At 39.6% G+C, this 21225-nt stretch overlaps 1 protein-coding gene across 2 annotated transcripts in view; it reads left to right on the top strand.

Annotated features, from left to right (window-relative positions):
- The first annotated feature begins 14490 nt into the window (after positions 1 to 14490).
- Positions 14491 to 21225, top strand: part of LOC140737938 (putative methyltransferase NSUN7) — a 94654-nt gene continuing 87919 nt past the window's right edge. The window contains exons 1-3 of one of the 2 annotated variants that reach the window (XM_073064783.1): positions 14491 to 14607; positions 20464 to 20496; positions 20756 to 21095. In XM_073064783.1, coding sequence (XP_072920884.1) covers positions 20810 to 21095 — 286 coding nt within the window. In that variant the 5' untranslated portion in view covers positions 14491 to 14607; positions 20464 to 20496; positions 20756 to 20809. Of the gene's footprint in view, positions 14608 to 20463; positions 20497 to 20755; positions 21096 to 21225 lie in introns of those variants that run through there. The other variant, XM_073064784.1, reaches the window with a different exon arrangement.

Genomic DNA, 21225 nt, shown 5'->3' with positions numbered 1-21225 from the left:
TAAGAGGATATAACTGACAATAAGTGCAAACGGACAATATCCCGGTGCTTCATTTTATAACTTATCTCATTTTATTTTCCATTAGCTGTCAAGACCAGTCTTTTAAAATTTACATTACAACTGGACATCAATATTAATGTTAACTTCTGAATATTGTCTGCATACGAAGAGTAGGAAGAGTTAAAAGTAATGTTGTATGCAATACTGATGCCCTGCTGGTGGTTATCATTAATCCTTCTAACATGGGATGTATTAAATATTTATAAATTTCTTTTGAGATGTTCTGTTTACGATTGCCACTAATATTCATTATTTACTATAAACATTTGCTTATTGCAATTTAATTATTGAGCTATCAATATTCATTTGCTACTAAATGTTTTTGTAAATTATAGATGCTTTGTTGTTCACCTATTTTAGGATAAACTGTATAATTGTTATTTTCCTTGTAGTTTAACTTTCTTATGTATTTATATAGCTACGTATGTATACAGGTAGTCCCCGAGTTACGAACATCTGACTTACGGACAACTCGTACTTACGAACCAAGGAAGGAGAATGCCGTCTGTCATTTTAAGTCGTTGCCATTGACACTGTGTTGAGTGTTTAACTTTGTATTTGGCTTAATTTTTTTTTTCAGTAAGATTCAGTGAAATCCAGTGAGGACAAATTGTTGTTTGCAAGCCAATAAGATATCAATGGCAATACTAAAAAAATCAATTGTTAACCTAAAAAGATAATTTCAATCGCAATCCTATGATATTTCAATTGCAAACCAATAATATTTCAATTGCAGTCTGAGTGATTAAAAAGTATGTACAAATTAAGCATTGCACAGGGTTGAATTAAAACAGCCAATTTCATGAAACTTACTACAGGTGAATCTCTGGTTATGTGTGTGGATTTGAGTTCTTACCTGAATGAAATATTTCAATTTGATGAGATTAATGAATAAACCTGGATGAAATATACTATCAACATTGAGTCTAATGAAATGTGGCTCTTGTAAAATATTGAGGAAGTATGGGATATGATACAGAAAATGCCTTCGGGTAAAAAAAAATCTGACTGGAAGATAGCAGTTTTATCAGTTATGAAAGTACAAGCACACTGTAATAGAAGAACAGATCTTCTAACGTGTTTAAGCTAACACATGGTCAGCTTCAGAATCGAATTTGTGAGCTAAAGGAACAAGTGAAGAAGTTAACTCATCAATTGGGAAGGAAATGTGGAAGACACTAGCAGTATGATGGAAGTTCCAGGTGTCAAGATCATGAAGTGTGTGAAGTTACCATAACTAGGGAGAAAATTCTTGGGGAACTGGAAGGTGTGAAAGTAGACGAGTCACATGGACCAGATGGTATACACCGCAGAGTTCTGAAAGAGGTGCTGAAGAGATCGTGGAGTCATTAGAAATGATCTTTCAAGAATCACTAAATTATGGAATGGTTCCAGAAGACTAGAAAATTGCAAATGTCACTCTGCTCTTCAAGAAGGGAGAGAGGTAGAAGAAAGGAAACTATAGGCCAGTTAGTCTGTCCTTAGTGGTTGGGATGACGTTGGGAGTTGATTATTAAGGATTAGGTTTCAGGATACTTGGGGACACATGATAAAATAGGCCACACATGGTTTCCTCAAGGGAAAATTTCCTGACAAATCTGTTGTAATTCTTTGAAGAAATAACAAGCAGGATAGACAAAGGAGAATCAGTTGATGTTGTGTACTTGGATTTTTAGAAGGCCTTTGACAAGGTGTCACACATGAGGCTGCCTAACAAGCTACAAGCCTATGGTATTACAGGAAAGATTCTAGTATAGATAAAGCAGTGGCTGATTGGGAGGAGGCAAAGAGTGAGAATAAAGGGAGCCCTTTCTGGCCGACTGCCAGTGACTAGTGGTGTTCCACAGTGGCCTGCGTTGGGACCAACTTTTTAAAAATATTTTTTATTATTTTTTTCTCTACAAACACCAAAAAAAACAGCACAACCACAACTATAACAAAAAAAAATTAAATATTGAATAGCAAAAAGGATAATAATATAAAGGCAAAAGTAAACATGTAAACAGCAGAGGTGCACCGCACCAAAAAAACCTCAGTCCTCACCCCGTAAGAAAGTTCAATACAGGGCCCCATATCCTTTCAAAGATGTCCCCTCTGACCTCATTACATAGTCTCAGTCTCTCCAAATGTAAAGTGTTTGCCAGTTTTCTCAGCCACAGATCGTACAAAGGCACAGAGTCCATTTTCCACATTTGCAGGATTAACTTTTTAGCAATCACCATTCCAAACAATACAACTATTTTTTTCATACTTATTGGCAGAAGATAGGGAGCTTGTTGCTCCAAGGATGGCTATGAGCGGGTCCAGTTCCCACCGCTTCCCATAAGCCTCAGAGAAACAGTGAAAAATATTTTTCCAGTATGCATAAGCTTACAACATGACCAGAATGAATGTGACAAGTTACTGTTCTCAGATTTACATCTATTACAAAAGAAAAGTGCACTAATATGTCAATGATTTGGATGGAATTGATGGCTTTGTTGCAAAGTTTGCTGATGCTATGAAGATAGGTAAAGGGGCAGGTAGTTTTGAGGCTACAGAAGGACTGAGATGGATTAGGAGAATGGGCAATGAAATAGCATATGGAATACAGTGTTGGGAAGTGTATGGTCATGCACTTTGGAAGAAGAAATGAAAGGGTTGACTATTTTCTAAATAGAGAGAAAATATAAAAAACTGAGGTGCAAAGGGACTTAGGAGTGTTTGTGCAGGGTTCCCTAAAGGTTAATTTGCAGGTTGAGTCTGTGGTAAGGAAGTCAAATGTAATTCATTTCAAGAGACTAGAATATAAAAGCAAGGATATAATGTTTAAACTTTATAAAGCACAGGTGAGGCATTACTTGGAGTATTGTGAGCTGGTTTGAGTTCCTCATCTTAGAAAGGATGTGCTGAAACTGGAGAGGGTTCAAAGGAGTTTCACGAAAATGATTCCAGGATTGAATGGTTTGTCATATGAAGTGCAATTGGTGGCTCTGGGCCTAGAATTCAGAAGAACGAGGGGTGACCTTATTGAAACTTATCAAATGATGAAAGGCCTTATAGAGTGGATGTGGAGAGGATATTTCCTCTGGTGCTAGAGTCTAAGACCTGAGGACACAGCCTCAAAATAGAGGGTGTCCTTTTAGAATGGAGATGAGGAGAAATTTCTTAAGCCTGAGAGTGGTGAATCTGTGGAATTCATTGTCACAGGCAGCTGTGGAGGCCAAGACCTTATGTATATTTAAAGTAGAGGTTGATAGATTCTTGATTAGTCAGGGCACGAAGAGAATTGGGGAGAAGGCAGGAGACTGAGCTGAGAGGAGAATTGGATCAGCCATGATGAAATGGCCGAGCAGACGCAATAGGCCAAATGCCCTAATTATGCTCCTATACCTTATGGTCTTATGGTCCAGGAGCGCTTACATCAACTGTGATGAAGTGCTTTGAAAGGTTAGTGATGAAATGTAACAGACCTGCCCATGAAACAACTTGGATCCATTCCAATTTGCATACCATCACATGAAGTCAACAGCAGATGCCATTCCATTGGCTCTTCACTCAAACCTGGAATATCTGGACAGTAAAGGTGAGTACATCTGGATGCTCTTCATTGACTCCAGTTTGGCATTCAATACCATCATCTCAGTACTGATCAATAAGCTTCAAGGCCTTTGCCTCAACACCTCCTTATGCAATTGGTTCCTTGATTTCCTCACTTGCAGACCTCAATCAGTTCAGATTGACAACAACATCTCCACAATCTCCATCAGCACAGGTGTACCACAAGGCTCTACTAACTTCATACTTACAAATTTGAGGCTAAGCACAGCTCCAATACCATATTTAAATTTGCTGACAACACCACTGTCATTAGCTAAATCAAAGGTGATAATGAATTAACATGTAGCAGAGAGATTGAAAATCTGGTTGAGTGCTGCCACAAAAACCTCTCACTCAATGTCAGCAAGATCAAGCAGATGATTTTTGACCTCAGGAGGAGGAAACTGGAGGTCCATCAGTGACTTTAAATTCCTTTCAGAGAATCTGTTCTGGGTCCAGCATGTAAGTGCCATTATAAAGAAACAAGGCAGAGCCTCTACTTTCTTAGAAGTTTGTGAAAATTCTGCATGCCATCCAAAACTTTGACAAACTTATATAAATGTGTGATGGAGAGTATACTGACTGGTTTGCATCATGGCTGGTTTGGAAACACCAATGCTCTTGAATGGAAAATTCTACAAAAAGTAGTAGATATGATCCAGTACACCATGGGTAAAGCCCTTGCCACCACTGACCACATCTACACAAAGAGCTTCCATCATCAAACATTGCCACCATCAGACTATGCTCTCTTCTCACTGCTGCCATCAGGAAGAAAGTACAGGAGCCTCAGGACCCACAATACCGAGTTCAAGAACAGTTATTACCCCTCCATCATGCTCTTGAGCCAGAGAGGATAACTTCACTCAACCCATCACTAAACCGTTCCCACAACCTAATTTCACTCCCCTTCAAGGACACTTCATCTCATGTTCTCGATACTTATTACATGCTTATTTATTATTTTCTTTTTGCATTTGCAACTTGTTGTTTTTTGCACATTGGTTGACCATCCTATTGGGGGTGGTCTTTCATTGATTGTATTGTGTTTCTTGTATTTACTGTGAATGTCCACAAGAAACTGAATCTCAGGGTTGAATATGGTGACATATCTGCACTTTGATTATAATTTTATTACTTTGAACTTTGAACCTTCAAGGCCTATCCCCTAAAATAAAATGTCACTCTTGAGGTAAACGAGGACATTGGGAGAGAAGTTATTGGTACAGGGAACAAGGAGCACAACAGAAACAAGCTCAACAGCAAGTTCAGTCCCCTGCCTCACAAAAGTTGGGAAATTCTAATTTGATGATACAATTTCAACAAGTAATGGTGGATGTAATGGATGTATTGTCACAGTAGATTGTGATGACCATGACAATGCAAGAATAATAATATGCCATGAAGATGCAAATTATTATAAAGAAATGCCTCTATTGTACCTAGATCTGATTCTGTAAACACGAGGAAATCTGCAGATGCTGGAAATTCAACAACACACACAAAATGCTGGTGGAACACAGCAGGCCAGGCAGCATCTATAGGGAGAAGTGCTGTCGACGTTTTGGCCCGAGACCCTTCGTCAGGACTAACCGAAAGGAAAGGTAGTAAGAGATTTGAAAGTAGTGGGGGGAGGGGGAAATGCGAAATGATAGGAGAAGACCGGAGGGGGTGGGGTGAAGCTAAGAGCTGGAAAGGTGATTGGCAAAAGTGATACAGAGCTGGAGAAGGGGAAAGATCATGAGACGGGAGGCCTCAGGAGAAAGAAGGGGGGGGGTGCACCAGAGGGAGATGGAGAACAGGCAAACAACTAAATATGTCAGGGCTGGGATAAGAAGGGGAGGAGGGGCATTAACGGAAGTTAGAGAAGTCAATGTTCATGCCATCAGGTTGGAGGCTACCCAGCCGGTATATAAGGTGTTGTTCCTCCAACCTGAGTTTGGATTCATTTTGACAACAGAGGAGGCCATGGATAGACATATCATTTCTGTACACTAGTGTCCCCTCAATGATTGAGGGAATTTAAATGACTAGATGGGCTGTTGTTTCTGAAACTGAAGTGCTACGATCAGGAAGCATAGCTCCTGGGACATCTGTGCAACAAGCAGAACTGAAAGCTCTATAAGGTGGCAGAAGGAAGATCAGCTAATATCTATACTGATTTTCGATAAGCTTTTGGAGTTGTTTATGATTTTGGAAACTTATGGAGACAAAGAGCATTTCTTACAGATGTAGGAACCCCAATCAAGAATGACCAACTAGCACAAGAACTCATGATTATCATACAATTCCTGTCAGAAGTTGCTGCGTTAAAACCTAAAATCCACTCCAAAATGACTAAAAGCCATGAAATTGTGTTCACAGATGAAATTGCAAAAAAGGTAGTGTGGGAGTGGGACGGGGTAAAAGAAGTTAAACATATTAAAGAATTAAAAAATGTAAGACGGAAACATATGCTGTAAACCCGACAACTGAAATTATGGAAGCGAAGCTGGACTCTGTATCACATACGAACATGCAAGATATTTGAGAGGTGCAAGGTCAATGTTCTAACTGGGAAAAGCTTCCACAATTATGTGCTCCTAACCCACCTGGTCCATTTTTACACTTACAGTGAACACTTATGTTACTTTACCAGAATGTCAAGGATAGTCAGATGTACTCGTAATAGAGAACAAGTTTTCGAGATGGGTGGAAGGTATTCCATCAAAGAATGCATCTACCACACACACACAACAACAACTCTGATTAAGGACCATATTCCTAGGTGGCGGTTTGCCATATCACATCACCTCTGACCAAGGAAAACATTTCACTGGGAGTGTTTATCAGGAATTATGTCGACTAATGTACATTGAATGGTCTCTTCATTGTCCACCTCACTCACAGTCATCAGGACAAACCGTACAAATGAATGGTATCATCAGACAGCGACAAAGTATTATGAGGAAGGTGTACCACAGCCTATGTCTCTTCCTGTGTCAATCCTACAGGGGTCGGTGTTAGGAGCACTGTTTTTACAATGTATGTCAATGATTTGGACTATGGAAATAATGGATTTGTGGTTAAATTTGCGGAAGATACAAAGATAGGTGAAGGAGCAGGTGGTGTTGAGGAAACAGAAAGCCTGCAGAGAGACTTAGATAGTTTAGGGGAATGGGCAAAGAAGTGGCAAATGAAATACAATGTTGGAAAGTGTATGGTCATGCACTTTGGTGGAAGAAATAAATGGGCACTCTATTATTTAGATGGGGAAAGAATTCAAAATGCAGACACGCAAAGGGACTTGGAAGTCCTTGTGCAGGATACCTTAAAGTTTAACCTCCAGGTTGAGTAGGTCGTGAAGAAGGTGAATGCAATGTTGGCATTCACTTCTAGAAGTATAGAATATAAGAGCAGGGATGTGATGTTGAGGCTCTATAAGGCACTCGTGAGACCACACTTGGAGTATTGTGTGCTGTTTTGGGCTCCTTATTTTAGAAAGGATATACTGACATTGGAGAAGGTTCAGAGAAGATTCACGAGAATGATTCCAGGAATAAAAGGGTTACTGTATGAGGAATGTCTGGCAGCTCTTGGGCTGTATTCCCTGGAGTTCAGGAGAATTGGGGGGGGGGGCCGGGGGGGATCTCAAAGAAACATTCCGAATGTTAAAAAGGCCTGAACGAATAAGATATTGCAATGTTATTTTCCATGATAGGGGAGTCTAGGACAAGAGACACGACTTCAGGATTGAAGGATGTCCATTTAGAACAGAAATGCAGAGAAATTACTTCAGTCAGAGGGTGGTAAATCTGTGGAATTTGTTGTTATGAGTGGCTGTGGAAGCCAAGTCATTGGGTGTATATAAGGCAGAGATAGGTTCTTGATTAGCCAAAGCATCAAAGGGTATGGGGTGAAAGCAGGGGTGTGGGGATGATTGGAAGAATTGGATCAGTCCATGATTGAATGGCGGAGCAGACTTGATGGGCTGAATGGCCTACTTCTGCTCCTATATCTTATGGTCCTTTGGTCTCTTGAACTTGAATTTGATGCAGCATCAGAGCAAACCCATACAAGAAAACTAAATTAAGTCCTGTTATAGTAACAAGTGTGCTGTGCCACTGCTGGGGTCTTTTGATCTCAGACAGTCCGATATACATATTATGGCAGACAGTTCAGTTGACTATTGTGTGAAAATAACCCAAACTGTACAGTCTACTTGTCAACAGGTTTCTGCTGCTTGGAGTGATTCAACAGGAGGAGGATACACCCTGATTCCTGGTGAGTGGTTTCTAATTAAGAAACCACTGGGAGGTCAATGGGAAGGTCCTTTTCAAGTGGATATATGCCAGCTACTGCAACAACAAGCACTGGTTAATGTGCTAGTAACCTTTGACTCTGTGCTTACTCTGCTGGGCTACAGTGAGCAGATTACTAACTAGCCAGAAGACTTCAAACAGAGTAGACAGCTACTGGACATTATGAAGTTTATTCTAATATTATTTGTTGTTGTTATGCAGTATTTTGCCTATTTTCTCTACTCACAATGTGCTTATTGAAACGACTCATGATGTATACTTGCAGGTATTGCATCAATTTGCCAATTTAGTTAATGCCTCTACCTGTTAATATACACTACACACTTTGAAAGTGTCGCCATGCCAAGATTGTTTGATGTTAGATCTTCTCTCAGCAGTTGGGGGAGAGGGGAAACGTGCAAGTATAGGAAAGGAATGCTATATTTGTGTACCTGATGAGTCTGAAGACATAACTGATTTGGTTGATCATATTCCTAAAGAAGCAGCTAAAATGCATCAATCTGACAGATAGGATTATTTTGACTGGATTCAAAAAAGTCTGGGAAGTTGGAGTTATTCAATATTATACGTCATAATAATTGTCTTGCTCTGCCTTACCATAATTTAGAACTTTTTTATTTATAAGGCTGATCATTAATAAAGCTGTTCAAACTTACATAAGACCTCTATAACTTATTAAAAGGGAATCCAAACTTTACCTTTGTCCTATCCATCCCTACCTCCACGTTCCATGCAACTTAAAACTACTTTTTCTTGTTCCTAAATCTGATGAAGAGCCCAACAGACTGCTGTTTTTTCCACATTCTGCTGAGTTTTTCTATTTTTTTCTGTTTTTATATTTCTAACATTTGGATTTTTAAAATTTTCATTTGCTTTGTCATTCATCTTGTTAGATTACATATATTTAGGTGATTATATGAAGGAGCTATTTCTATTTTTTTCTGATTTTGTTGAGTATAATTATTTGAAAAGCATACATTACACCAGATAATAGAGAAAAAATCATTAGCCTTAAAGCATGGGTGTCAAACTCATTTTAGGTCACGGGCCGGATTGAGCAAAATGCAGCTTCATGCGGGCTGGATCAGTTGGACGCGTGCGAACGCAGCTTTCGTTGCCTCCGTTTTCTCAGCCTGCTCTCATGTGTCTCAGTCTCTGCTATAACTACAAAGTGTTTCACTTTACAAATTCCGTTTCTTATGAAGAAGACTGCCGAGCAAGACTGCCGAATAAACACTAAAAACCCTGAAAACCTGGTACCTGAATAAACTCAGCATTAGCCATATCTTACGCCAAACGAGCTTCGATTACTGGGGCCAGCTTTAATAGTAATTAGATATTATCTCGCGGGCCAAAGATAATTCCGGGCCTTGAGTTTGACATATATGCCTTAAAGAGTGGCAAAAATTGGAAACTTAGAAATTGAGAATAGAGAATTTCTAATAAGAAATTCCAGAGATTGTGAACATTTATCCTGTATCTATCTTCATAATGGAAAACACAAAAGTAGCTCAATAATGGTTGAAAATCATGCTCAAAGAGGTATGAGGAACTTAAGACAATTATTGCTGGGAATTCCTACTAGGCACATTACTCAAAGGAGAAGTAGAAAATGATCATGAGGAAATCTGCAGATGCTGGAAATTCAAACAACACACACACAAAATGCTGGTGGAACACATAAGGAGAAGCACTGTCGACATTTCGGGCCGAGACCCTTCATCAGGACTAACTGAAAGGAAAGATAGTAAGAGATTTGAAAGTAGGAGGGGGAGGGGAAAATGCGAAATGATAGGAGAAGACCAGTCTTCTATTGTTCTATAGAATCTATTGTTAAGGAACTGATAACAGGTCAGAGGAAGCAGAGGACTAGTTGGGACTGAAGAATCAGAATTAGGTTGAATATCAGCAGCATATGTGGTGAAATTTGTTGTCTTTGCAGCAGCAGTACAATGCAATACATAAAAGAGAAACTGAATTACAGTCAGTATATATTAAATAGTTAAATTAAATAACTAATACAAATAAAAATAAAGTATATATCGGTAATATATATAAAAAAATACTATGGAGGCTAGTGCCATGATGAAGCTGAATAAGTTTACAACTCTCTGCAGCTTATTTTGATCCTGTACAGTAGTTCCTCTACAACCACATCCCCACCTCTCCCCCCCCCCCCCCCCATACCAGGCAGTTTTGCAGCCAGTTACAATGCTCTCCGTGGTACAAGATTTGTGAATGTCTTTGATGACATAACAAATCTCCTTAAACTCCTAATGAAATATAGCTGCTGCTGCACTTTATTTGTAACTGCATCAATATGTTGGGCCCAGGATAGATCTTCAGAAATGTTGACACCCAGGAACTTGAAATTGCTCACTCTTTCCTCTATGAGAACTAGTGTATTTCCCTCATCTTACCCCTCCTGAAGTCCACAATCGGTCACTTATATTATGAAGGGCAGAACACTATGTAACACAAAGTGCTGGATGACCACTTCATCAGGTCATGAAGAGGAATAAACAGTCAAAGCTTTGGGCTGAGACCCTAAAAGGAAGGAGGAAGAATCCAGAATAAGAAGGTGGGGGAAGGGGTTAGGAGTACAAGCTGGCAGGTGATGGGTGAAGTCAGGTCAGGGGGAAAGGTAGATGGATGGGAGAGGGAGGATGAAGTGAGAAGCTGAGAGGTGATAGGTGGAAAAGATAAAAGGCTGAAGAAGAAGGAATATGAGAGAAGAGGAGAATGGACCATAAAAGTACAGGAAGGAGGAGAAGCACCAGAGAAAAGTGTTAGGCAGCTGAGGAGAAGTGAAGGGGTTAGAGTGGAGCCAGAGTGGGGAATGGAAAAGGAGAAAAGGTGGTGGGGGGAAGAAATTATTGAAAGTTAGAAAATTGATGTTCATGCAATCAAGGTTGGAGACTACCCAGACAAAATAAGGTGATGTTCCTCCAACCTGAGAATGGCCTGATCGTGGCGGTAGAAGAGACTATAGAATGACATGTTGAAATGGTCACTGTTGCAGGTGCTTGTCAAAGTGGTGGTCCCCCAATCTATGTCAGATCTGACTTTCGCTGCTTCTGCAACAGGCAGGGTTCCCATGAGTGTTATTTAACACACCTTCAGGTTTGAAGCATTTATTTAAGGTTTTGGAGATTTTACAAAACCAGCCAATTTGTTCACTTGTTTATTGTTCCTTTACAGAGTTGGTAGAGGATTTCTAATGTTAGTGGATAATAGAATACTTGAAAGATTATAACTAGAGGTAGATTGTTATGCTTAACTAGTCCCTGCTTATAGAGGAATTTGTGTGGTCTATATGTGTAAGTTTCTCATGCAGCCCACATATGGTTCTCATTGTTATGATCATTCTTGAGGTGTGGAAGAGTACCGGTACATCAAATACCACAAATTTTGGTTTGGCATCAAGAAGTTTCCGTCAGTAAATTTTTACCGAAAATACAATACTTCTTTGATTCCACGGGCTTCTCCCAGCTATAATAATTGATTTTAGTTAGTTCAGTTGACTCTATAACCTATTGTATTTCAACCTGATGTTTGATTGAGTAAGGTGTTAATATGTAAGGCATTAGATTTTGGTGACATGGCGATTATTAACACTGTTCTCTGTAGAATCACTGAAAATTTACAATCAAGACAGCAGCTGTTTGGTCCTAACTATCCCAACAGAAAAAGAGCTCTCCAACATCATCTGCCTTCCCAACACTGAAGATAGACCACAGGGGATAAATCTTCAAGTACACATCAAGTAGAGATTTACCTCAGAGTCATTGTTCCAAACAAATCTAGCTTACCCAATCTTTTCTCAGAGCTACAATCTTCCAATCTTAATATCTTTGTAGTTTTCCCCAAGACTTTCCCCAATTCAATCACAGCTTTTTTAGAAATTGGTCAGCAAAATTGTATAGACTTATAAAGGTGTGGCTTAATCTCCTTGTACTTATTGAAATTTTTAAAAACCTGCAAATTCTGGAAATCTGAAATAAAAACAAAAGGTGCTGAATACCAAAAATACTCCACGAGTCAGGCAGCATTCTGTTGGCGGTGGGGGGAAGAATTTACTTACATTCTCTGCCTCAGCTAATTAAGCATTCCGATATCTTTTAACCACTGAACTGGACTATCCTGCAACTTTTAAGGTCTGTGGACACACACTCTTTTCCTTCACACCACTCATTATCTTCCTATTTATTTCATCTTCAGAACCAGATTATCACTGACATACTGTATGTTGTGAAACTTTTGTTTTGCAGCAGCAGTACAATGGAAATATATAAAAATCTATAAATTACAAAAATAAAAATCTATAAATTACAAAAATAAATAAAAATTGCTTTATTGTACCTCCCCATTATGAGATCAAACTAAAATCTGTTCGATTGGAACTGCAGTTGGCACAAAACTGCAAATTAGCCTGACAAATCTGTTGGAATTCTTTAAAGAAATAACAAGCAGGATAGACAAAGGAGAAATGGTGGATTTTGTGTATTTGGACTTCCAGGAGGCTTTTGACAAGGTGTCACACATGAGGCCGTCTTACAAGAGCCTATGGTATTACAGGAAAGATACTAGCATGGACAGAGCATTGGCTAATTGGCAGGTGGCAAAGCACGGGAATAAAGGGAGCCTTTTCTGGATGGCTGATGACTAATTGTGTTCCACAGGGATCTGTGTTGGGACCACTTCTTTTTACGTTATATGTCAATGATTTGGATGACGGAATTGATGCTTTTGTGGCCAAGTTTGCAGATGATATGAAGATAGGTGGAGGGGCAGGTAGTGTTGAGGAATCAAGGAATCTGCAGAAGGACTTAGACAAATTAAGATAATGGGCAAAGAAGTGGCTGATGGAATACAGTGTCAGGAAGTGTATGCTCATGCACTTCGGTGCAAGACGTAAAAGCATGGTCAATTTTTTAAATGGAGAAAAAGATTTAAAAATCTGCGGTGCAAAGGAACTCAAGAGTACTTGTGCAAGATTCCCTAAAGGTTAATTTGCAGGCTGAGTCAGTGGTGAGGAAGGCAAATACTGTGTTAGCATTCATTTTGAGAGGACTAGAATACAAAAACAAAGATGTAATATTGAGGCTTTATAACACAATAGTAAGGCCTCACTTGAAGTATTGCAAGCAGTTTTGGGCCCCTTATCTAAGAAAGGGCGTGCTGATGTTGGAGAGGGTTCAGAGGAGGTTTACACCAATGATTATGGGAATGAAAGGGTTACCATCTGAGGACCTGTTGATAAGTCTGGGCCTGTACTCAGTGGAATTCAGAAGAATGAAAGGGGGATATCATTGAAACCTATTGAATGTTGAAAGGCTTCAACAGTGTGGGCGTGGAGAGGATGTTTCCTGTAATCCAGGAGTCTGGGACCGGAGAGCACAGCCTTAGAATAGAGGGACATTCATTTAGAATAGAATGGGAGGAATTTCTTTAGCCAGAGAATGGTGAATCTGTGGAATTCATTGCCACATGCAGCTGTGGAGGCCAGGTCACTGGGTATATTTAAGGCAGAGGTTGATAGATTCTTCATTGGTCAGGGCATGAAGGATTAGGGGGATTGAGGCTGAGAGGGAAATGTATTAGCCATGATGAAATAGCACTGTAGACTCGATGGGGCAAATAGTCTAATTCTGCTCCTATATCTTATTGTCATAGAAATAGCTACAATGTGACAGTATTAATAAGTATATACCCTTGTAGTGCTCGATTTACTGTTGTGTATATTTCTAGCAGATCGACTTTATATTGGTGCATTTTAAATGTTCGGCGGTCGTAGAAATATGAAGCAATATAATCGGATGTAGCTATTTGAATATACTTCAGTACATGGAGAAAGAGCCAAGAAACATAATGAAGCTGGTGGAAACCCAGGGAGAAATCAACAACATCAAGAGGTACCCTAGAAACTTGTTTGCTCTGTTGCTAACGCCTCGGAGGCCGGCTGATTTCCAGAATTCTCAGTTAAATTATTTCCCCTTCAAGGATGACAAACGGTAAACTCCAAAACAACAAAACAAAAGTTTGCGGTCTGACTGCAGGTCAGAGAGACCCAAACGCGAAGTGATGCTCCTCATTAAACAGAGCAAGTTGGATAGAACATTGTTGGATTCAGATTAGCACATTTACCCTCCTCACTGGCCAAACACCCAGAATGAATCAATGCCCCCACTGACATTAGAAATGAACTGCTCACCAGTGACAACGAACCGGCGCCTAACCTGAGACCTCGGCCCAACCCTCAGGCCGCGTTGCCATGGAAGCCACTACTCCGGCGGTGCCATACGAGTTGAGGGATCTTTTCAAAATTCTTGAACGACGGGATTCACGTGTTACCGCGTAACATAACATGGACAAGACTATAGAATAAAAGAATTAACGAAAACTCTGTGGCTTTTGAGTATCAGAGGAAAATCCGTTACTCTATCGTTACATATAATTATATTATATTCAGTCATTCCCCTCCAATACAGTCGCGCAATCTACATTTGAATGACGCCCGATGTAATCGCACCGCCCTGCGGGGAGGAGCGGCTTCGTACGGGGCTGTCACACCGCAGCAGAGCGGGGCAGTGATTGCCTCTTCTCATCCAATTCATTCAGGTGCAGCGTGGAAACGATTCGGGCACTCGCTGGAATCTAAACTGCGGTAAGAATTTCGGCTGCTGAGACATCAGGGTGTCATCAACTGTTACTTCTTCATTAGCGTGAGGAATGGATTATGGTCTGGGTGGGAGGAACATTTACTTTTCTTTTGAAGTTATGTTTGATTTGAAAGCCAATTAACTGCGCAAAGACTTAGTGTAAAAACAAACGGCGTGGTAAAAGGTCACGTATCGCATTGAATTGACAGGCTAGTTTAAAACTATGAAATGCAGATGCCGGAGGTCTGAAGTAAAACAGAAAAAAAAGTTGGGGGAAAAAAAATCAGAATTCCTGGAGGCAACTGTGGATTGAGACACTAATGTAGCCAACTGAGAAAGAAGTTTTCACGTGCAGAGGGTCGGGTACAGATGGATAGGACAAAGAGTATAAACTGTTGATGAAGTAATCTAATCGAGGGATTAAAGAAGACAAGTTAAAGATAGATTTAAAAAACCTTAAAATCTGTAAAGGGAATCTAAGAGCTGCAGGATGCAGAAGTAGTCTATGTGGAGATAGTTTCAAGTTTCTGGGTGTCAACATCTCTGAAGAACACAGTGGGCCCAACACATTGACGCAGTTGCTAAGACGGCACAACAGCGAATATATTTCATTAGGAATTTTGAGGAGACTTTCTATGTCACCAAAGACATTAACAAATTTATACAGATGTACTATGGAGAACATTCTAACTGGTTGTATCAGTGGCTGGTACGGAGGGGCCACTGCACAAGATCGGAAAAAGCTGTGGTAAGTTGTAATCTCTGCCAGGTCCATTACGGGCACTAGCCTCCCTTGCATGGAGAACACCTTAAAAAGGCAATTCCTCAAAGAGGTGACATCCTTTATTAAGGACCCCATCACCTTGGACATGCCCTTTTCTCGTGTTACCGTGAAGCAGGTATTACAGAAAGAAGCCTGAAGACACACAGTCAAAGTGTCAAGAACAGCTTCTCTGCTATCAGAGTTCTGAATGGGCAATGAACCCATAATCACTACCTAATTATTTTTTCTCTCTTTTTGCTCTGCTTATTTCATTTAAGTTTTATGTATATACTTACTGTAATTTATTGTTTTTTATTATGTATTGCAATATACTACTGCTACAAGACAGCACATTTAACTAAACATGCCAGTGATATTAAATCTGATTCTGAGCAATCATAGCAGAAAATTTCAGCACTATTACCTTTCAGGGAACTGTGTCCTTTGTTAGTTTTTAGTTTTCCTTGGTGGTATTTTTGCTAAACTCACAGTCAGCAAAATAATTTTCAGCATTGTGAAATTAGGATTTCACCTAGCTTAATATCCATTTTGATGACTACTTCTCTGCCTTCATTTGTCTATTCAGCTTTCTTGCCAACCCACAACTTGGCAGGAAACAGAAGTGTTAATCTTTGTAACTGTGAAGGGCGTGTGTTGATCCCAGTCTTCAATTTGTCCTTTGACATTAATTTCATTGAACTACTTCTGTTACCCAAAATTATGTAATCGTTTTCATATAGTTTACTGTTAATGAAGGCTTAATCCTAACACACTGATCTGTTCCCGTAGTCTTTTGTTCTCATCAAAAGATTCCATCATTTGCAGGTGGGTGATGGTGTTGCATACATATGCTGATGGGATCTAAATCTGCCATAATCCCTCACTTGGAATGGATATCATTGATAAGGCCAATACTTAATGTCCGACTTGAATTGCTTTTGAGAAGTTAGTGGAAGAAGCTAATTGTGATGTTAGATATAAACTTGTATTTTGATTCAATGATGTAGATATAATGTATTTTGGCACAAGTAACTCCATTATTTTTACTTTTTTTTGGGAATACCAGCGTCCACTGTGTTTTGCTGTATTATCAATATGTTGTGTGACTTGGAGAGGAACTATAGCTGGTGGTATTCGTGTTCATTTGGAGCCCTTATCCTTTCACGCTATCAAGGCAGTGGTCTAGAATATACAGTTAATCATCTCCCTTCCCTGTTGAACTGCCTGCCTGACATCCAATCATACATGAAATACAGATTTGCCATACTTAAATCAACTTTCTTTTATTCCCATTCACTACCATAGGATGAACCAAACTCTGACTTCTTAGGCTCCTGAAAACCTAAACTGAAACTTCCATAGCACATACTCCAAATTCTTAATGTACACAAAAATAATTTGCTTCCTCTTCTGTAACATTAACCTTCTCCATCACAATTTCAATCTATTGGGCACCTTCCACCCTCTACATCCATCTGTACCTTCAGACTCCATCCAAATTTACTATGCCAATTGTCCAATTCTGCATTCTCTATCTTTCCATATTTCAGTTTGCACCAAATTCTGTTTCATATAATAAGTCTTGCACCAAGTTTTGAGGGTGCATCATCCTTGTCAAATGACAATCTAGTGTTTGCTGTGAATACCTCAAATTTCTATCCTTTTGTATTCCTTCTCCATCTTCTTATCTATCTCTGATATTAGTCAGTGCTATAAATTTATTGCCTCTTTAACTTTTTGTCTATTTAACTTTTAATGGTCTGAAAACAGTGAAAAGCTAGACTAGTTGGTTGGTGATGTAACACAAAAATTATTTCAGATGGTTTTATTGTGAGATCATAGATAAGGCAGTGTTTCATAGGAAATAACTTTTTCCTGTAGCTATTTTATTAAATAAATCAATAAGTTGCCTGTACTGAATACAGCACAATGATGAACATGTAAGCAGAATGAGGTAAGGTGCATGGATCTAATGAAACATGTTCAAGGCAATAAGTATTTGAGTTCCAATAGCAGGTTTGAGGATAGATGTAGCCAGTGTAATATGATGAAGTTTATTTTGGTGTAGATTGATAATTTGATAGGCAGTTCAACCAAGGCAGGAAATATTATGATTCATTAAATGATTTTTATTTAAACAATGCTAGTTTTGAACTTCAGAAAAATATGTATGGAATTGACTGAGCATTGCTGACTGAACTCTTGAATAATGTATTGGAGGGGGAAAAAAATCCAGAAATTTCATTTATGTAGCAGCTTTTACAATATGAAGTATCACAGCACTCGTTGACAATTTTTTATTTATGTTTGGGGAAATACAAAAGTCAATTTGTACCGCAAGGCTTTACAAAGATTAGTTGCATAATCTAGGACAGCAACATGCGCACAATGCTGGAGGAACTCAACACTTCAATCAGCATTTATGGAAAGGAATAAACAGTCAATGTTTTGGGCTGAGACCCATCATCAGGGAAGGAGAGTGGACCATGAGGGGAAAAAGGAAAGGTGGAGTGGCATCGGGGGACGTGATAGGCAGTTGAGGATAAGAGGTAAGAGGAAGGATTGGAATTAAAATGGTTGTTCACCAGGAAATCCTAATTTTTGTGGATGGAACAAAGGAGCTCAACAAAGCAATCCCACAATCTACGCCCGGCCTCACAAATGTAGAGGAGGCCTCATCAGGAGCACAGGATACGGTAGATGACCCCCAACATATTTGCAGGTGAAGATTTGCCTCACCTGGACGGACTATCTGGGACGCTGAATGGAGGTGAGGGAGACACTAAATGGGCAGGTTTAGAACAACTGCTTGCAGGAATAAGTGCTAGGAGGGAGATTAATGGAGGGGAATAATTACAAGAGGATCACAGAGGGAGCAATTCAGATTCAGGTTTGATATCACCAGCATATGTCGTGAAATTTGCTAACTTTACGGCAACAGTGTAATGAAATACATGATAAATATAGAAAAGAAACTGAATTACAGTATGGATATATATATTAAATAGTTAAGTTAAAATAAATGGTGCAAAAACAAATTTTAAGAAGTAGTAAGGTAGTATTCATGACTTCAGTGCCCATTTAAAAATCATATGGCAGAGGGTAGAAGCTGTTCCTGAATTGTTGAGTGTCCCTTCAGGTTTCTGTAGTTCCTTCCTGATGGTAACAATGAGAAGAGGGCATGTCCTGTCTTTAATGTTGGATGCTGCCTTCCTGAGGCACCGTTCCTTGAAGGTGTCTTGGATACTACGGTGGGTAATACCCATGATGGAGCTGACTAATTTTACAACTTTCTGCAACTTACTTTGACTTTGTGCAGTAGGTACTCCCCACCCCTCCCCCCATACCAGATGGTGATGCAGCCATCAGATTGTTCTCCATCGTACTTGTAGAAGTTTACAAGTGTTTTAGGTTACAAACCAAATCTCCTCAAACTCCTAATGAAATAGAACCACTATCTTGCCGCCTTTATAGCTGCATCAATATGTTGTGACCAGGTTAGGTCCTTGGAGATGTTGACACCCAAGAACATGAATTTGCTCAATCTCTCTGCTTCTGATTGCTCTGAAGATTTTTTTTGTTCCCTTGTTCTACCTTTTCTGAAGTCCACAGTCAGTTCTTTTGTCTTACTAACGTTGAGTGCAAGGTTGTTGCTACAACACCACTCAACTAGCTGGTATATCTCACTCCTGTGCACCCTCTCATCATTATCTGATTCAGCCAACAATGGTTGTATCGTCAGCAAATTCATAGATGGCATTTGAGCTATGCCTAGCCACACAGCCATGGGTGTAGAGAGAGTAGAGCAGTGGGCTAAGCACAATTCCAGTGGAGTGCCAGTGTTGATTGTAGCAAGAATCTGTGGAAAGCAGAAAGTGGAATGAGGTATAAGATATGTTTAGTGCTAGAGTCCCATTGAAAATGGTAGAATTTGCAGAGAATGGCGTGTTGGATGTGGAGACTCATAGGGTAGTAGCTAAGAACAAGAGAAACTCTATCTCTGTTGAGGCGGCAGCAAGATGGGGTGAGCACAGATGTCTGGGAAATGGAGATGCACGTGAGGGTAGCATCAATGGTGGAGGAAAGGAAATCCCATTCTTTGAAGGAGAACATTTCTGATATTCTGGAAAGGACAACCTCATCCTGGGAATAGATGCACCGGAGATGAAGGAACTGGGAAAGGGAATGGCATTTTTTTTAGGAGAAGTGGGAAAAGGTAGAGTCAGGATAGCTGTGGGAATTGGTAGGTGTTTAAAGGATGTCACCAGATAGTTTGACTCCAGATAGATCGAGAGAGGGGTGTGAGGTGTCAGAAATGGACCAGGTGAACTTAAGGGCAGAGTGGAAGTTGGAGGCAAAGTTGATGAAATTGGCAAGCGCAGCACCAATGAAGTCATCAACGTAGCACAGAAAGAGTTGGGGAACATTACCAGGAAGGGCTTGGACATAGATTATTCCATGTACCCAATGAAAAGGCAGGCTTAGCTAGGGTCATGCAGGTACCCATGGCTAGACCTTGAGTTTGGAGAAGATGGGTGGAGCTGAAAAAGAAACTGTAGAAGGCGAGGACCATTTCCACCAGATGGAGGAGGGTGGTAGTGGAGAGGATCTGGTCAGGCCTGTTGTAGTGAAAAATGCAAAGGGCTTTGAGGCCTTAATGGGGGCAGAGGTGTATAGGGTTATCCAGGAGGGTAATACCTTCAGATCTTTTTCTCTTTTTTTTGAGAAGTAATGGGCCACAGTATTATGGGTTGTCTAAAGGACATAATTTTTACCACTGCTGCATTTTCGTGGTTCTCCACTAAGATGTCAGTTTGCATCATGTGGTTAGACCCGTAGGTGAAACTTGAGCCTGCAGCACATGACTATATCACAACTTCTAACCATCCAATAGCCTAACTCTTCAATGGGGGAAAAATCAGAGTTGTTTTTCACTATTGTCTATTTTTTTTTGTCGTACATGTGGGCAAAAATGCCTATTCTTCCAGTTCAAGTTATCATCCATACAATTATTATTGTTATTCTTTTGAATATGTTGTAAGTAGCTATGTATGGATATTAAAAAAGCATAATTATCTTTTTGTATTGTTCTTTGCAGTGGAAAAATTGTTGGTCCTTCCAAGGTGATTATGTGAGTATCATTAGAGATGAGTGCCCAATACTAGCGAAACTATAACTTGATAAATATTTGCAGAAGAAATGAAATCTAGCAGAAAGAAATTGGAAAGGATGGAAAATTTACAATAAAGTAAAACTGAACTGTGGAAGTAAATGCTACAAATGCAACTGTTGAGTTGTTTTCATTGTAAATTGTTCTGTTTAGTATAATTGCTTTAAATTCATTTAAGATAACTTATAGCCAGGGTGAATTTGCATTCTGGTCTTTGCAGGAAAACTGGAACTTATTGAAGATTTCAGTTCGTCATTCAAATAAGAATTCAGAAATGCCGCATAGAAAAAATGAAGCAGATTATTCATCTGAAATTTCATCAGAGATTGCACAACTTGATGAATTGGCTATCTCACATAGGACACATAATGGTGAGAATGATGGCTACCCTGATGCTGTTTACATGATTTCAGCTCACTTATTTCAGGACATACATAACGAGAAACCTGCTCCTAGGAGGCTTATACGCTATGACAAAAATTTCAAGTCACCTGTTCCACAAATCAAAGATGACAAACTCCACCGCTTGGTGTACGATCTAGCCTTCAGTGCTTTGAAGTGTAAGTAAGACATTCGGGTTACTTTTGTTGAAAAGAAATTGAGTGAGAAAGGGAGACTGTAAAGCACCAGAATCAAAGTTGTTTGGAGATAATAATTGAAGGAAGTGGCTACAAAGGGGAAGGTAGAAAA

The sequence above is a fragment of the Hemitrygon akajei genome, chromosome 13 (genome assembly GCF_048418815.1).
Source record: "Hemitrygon akajei chromosome 13, sHemAka1.3, whole genome shotgun sequence".
In the NCBI taxonomy this organism is placed as follows: domain Eukaryota; kingdom Metazoa; phylum Chordata; class Chondrichthyes; order Myliobatiformes; family Dasyatidae; genus Hemitrygon; species Hemitrygon akajei.
This window is presented reverse-complemented; position numbering and strand designations above follow the sequence as displayed.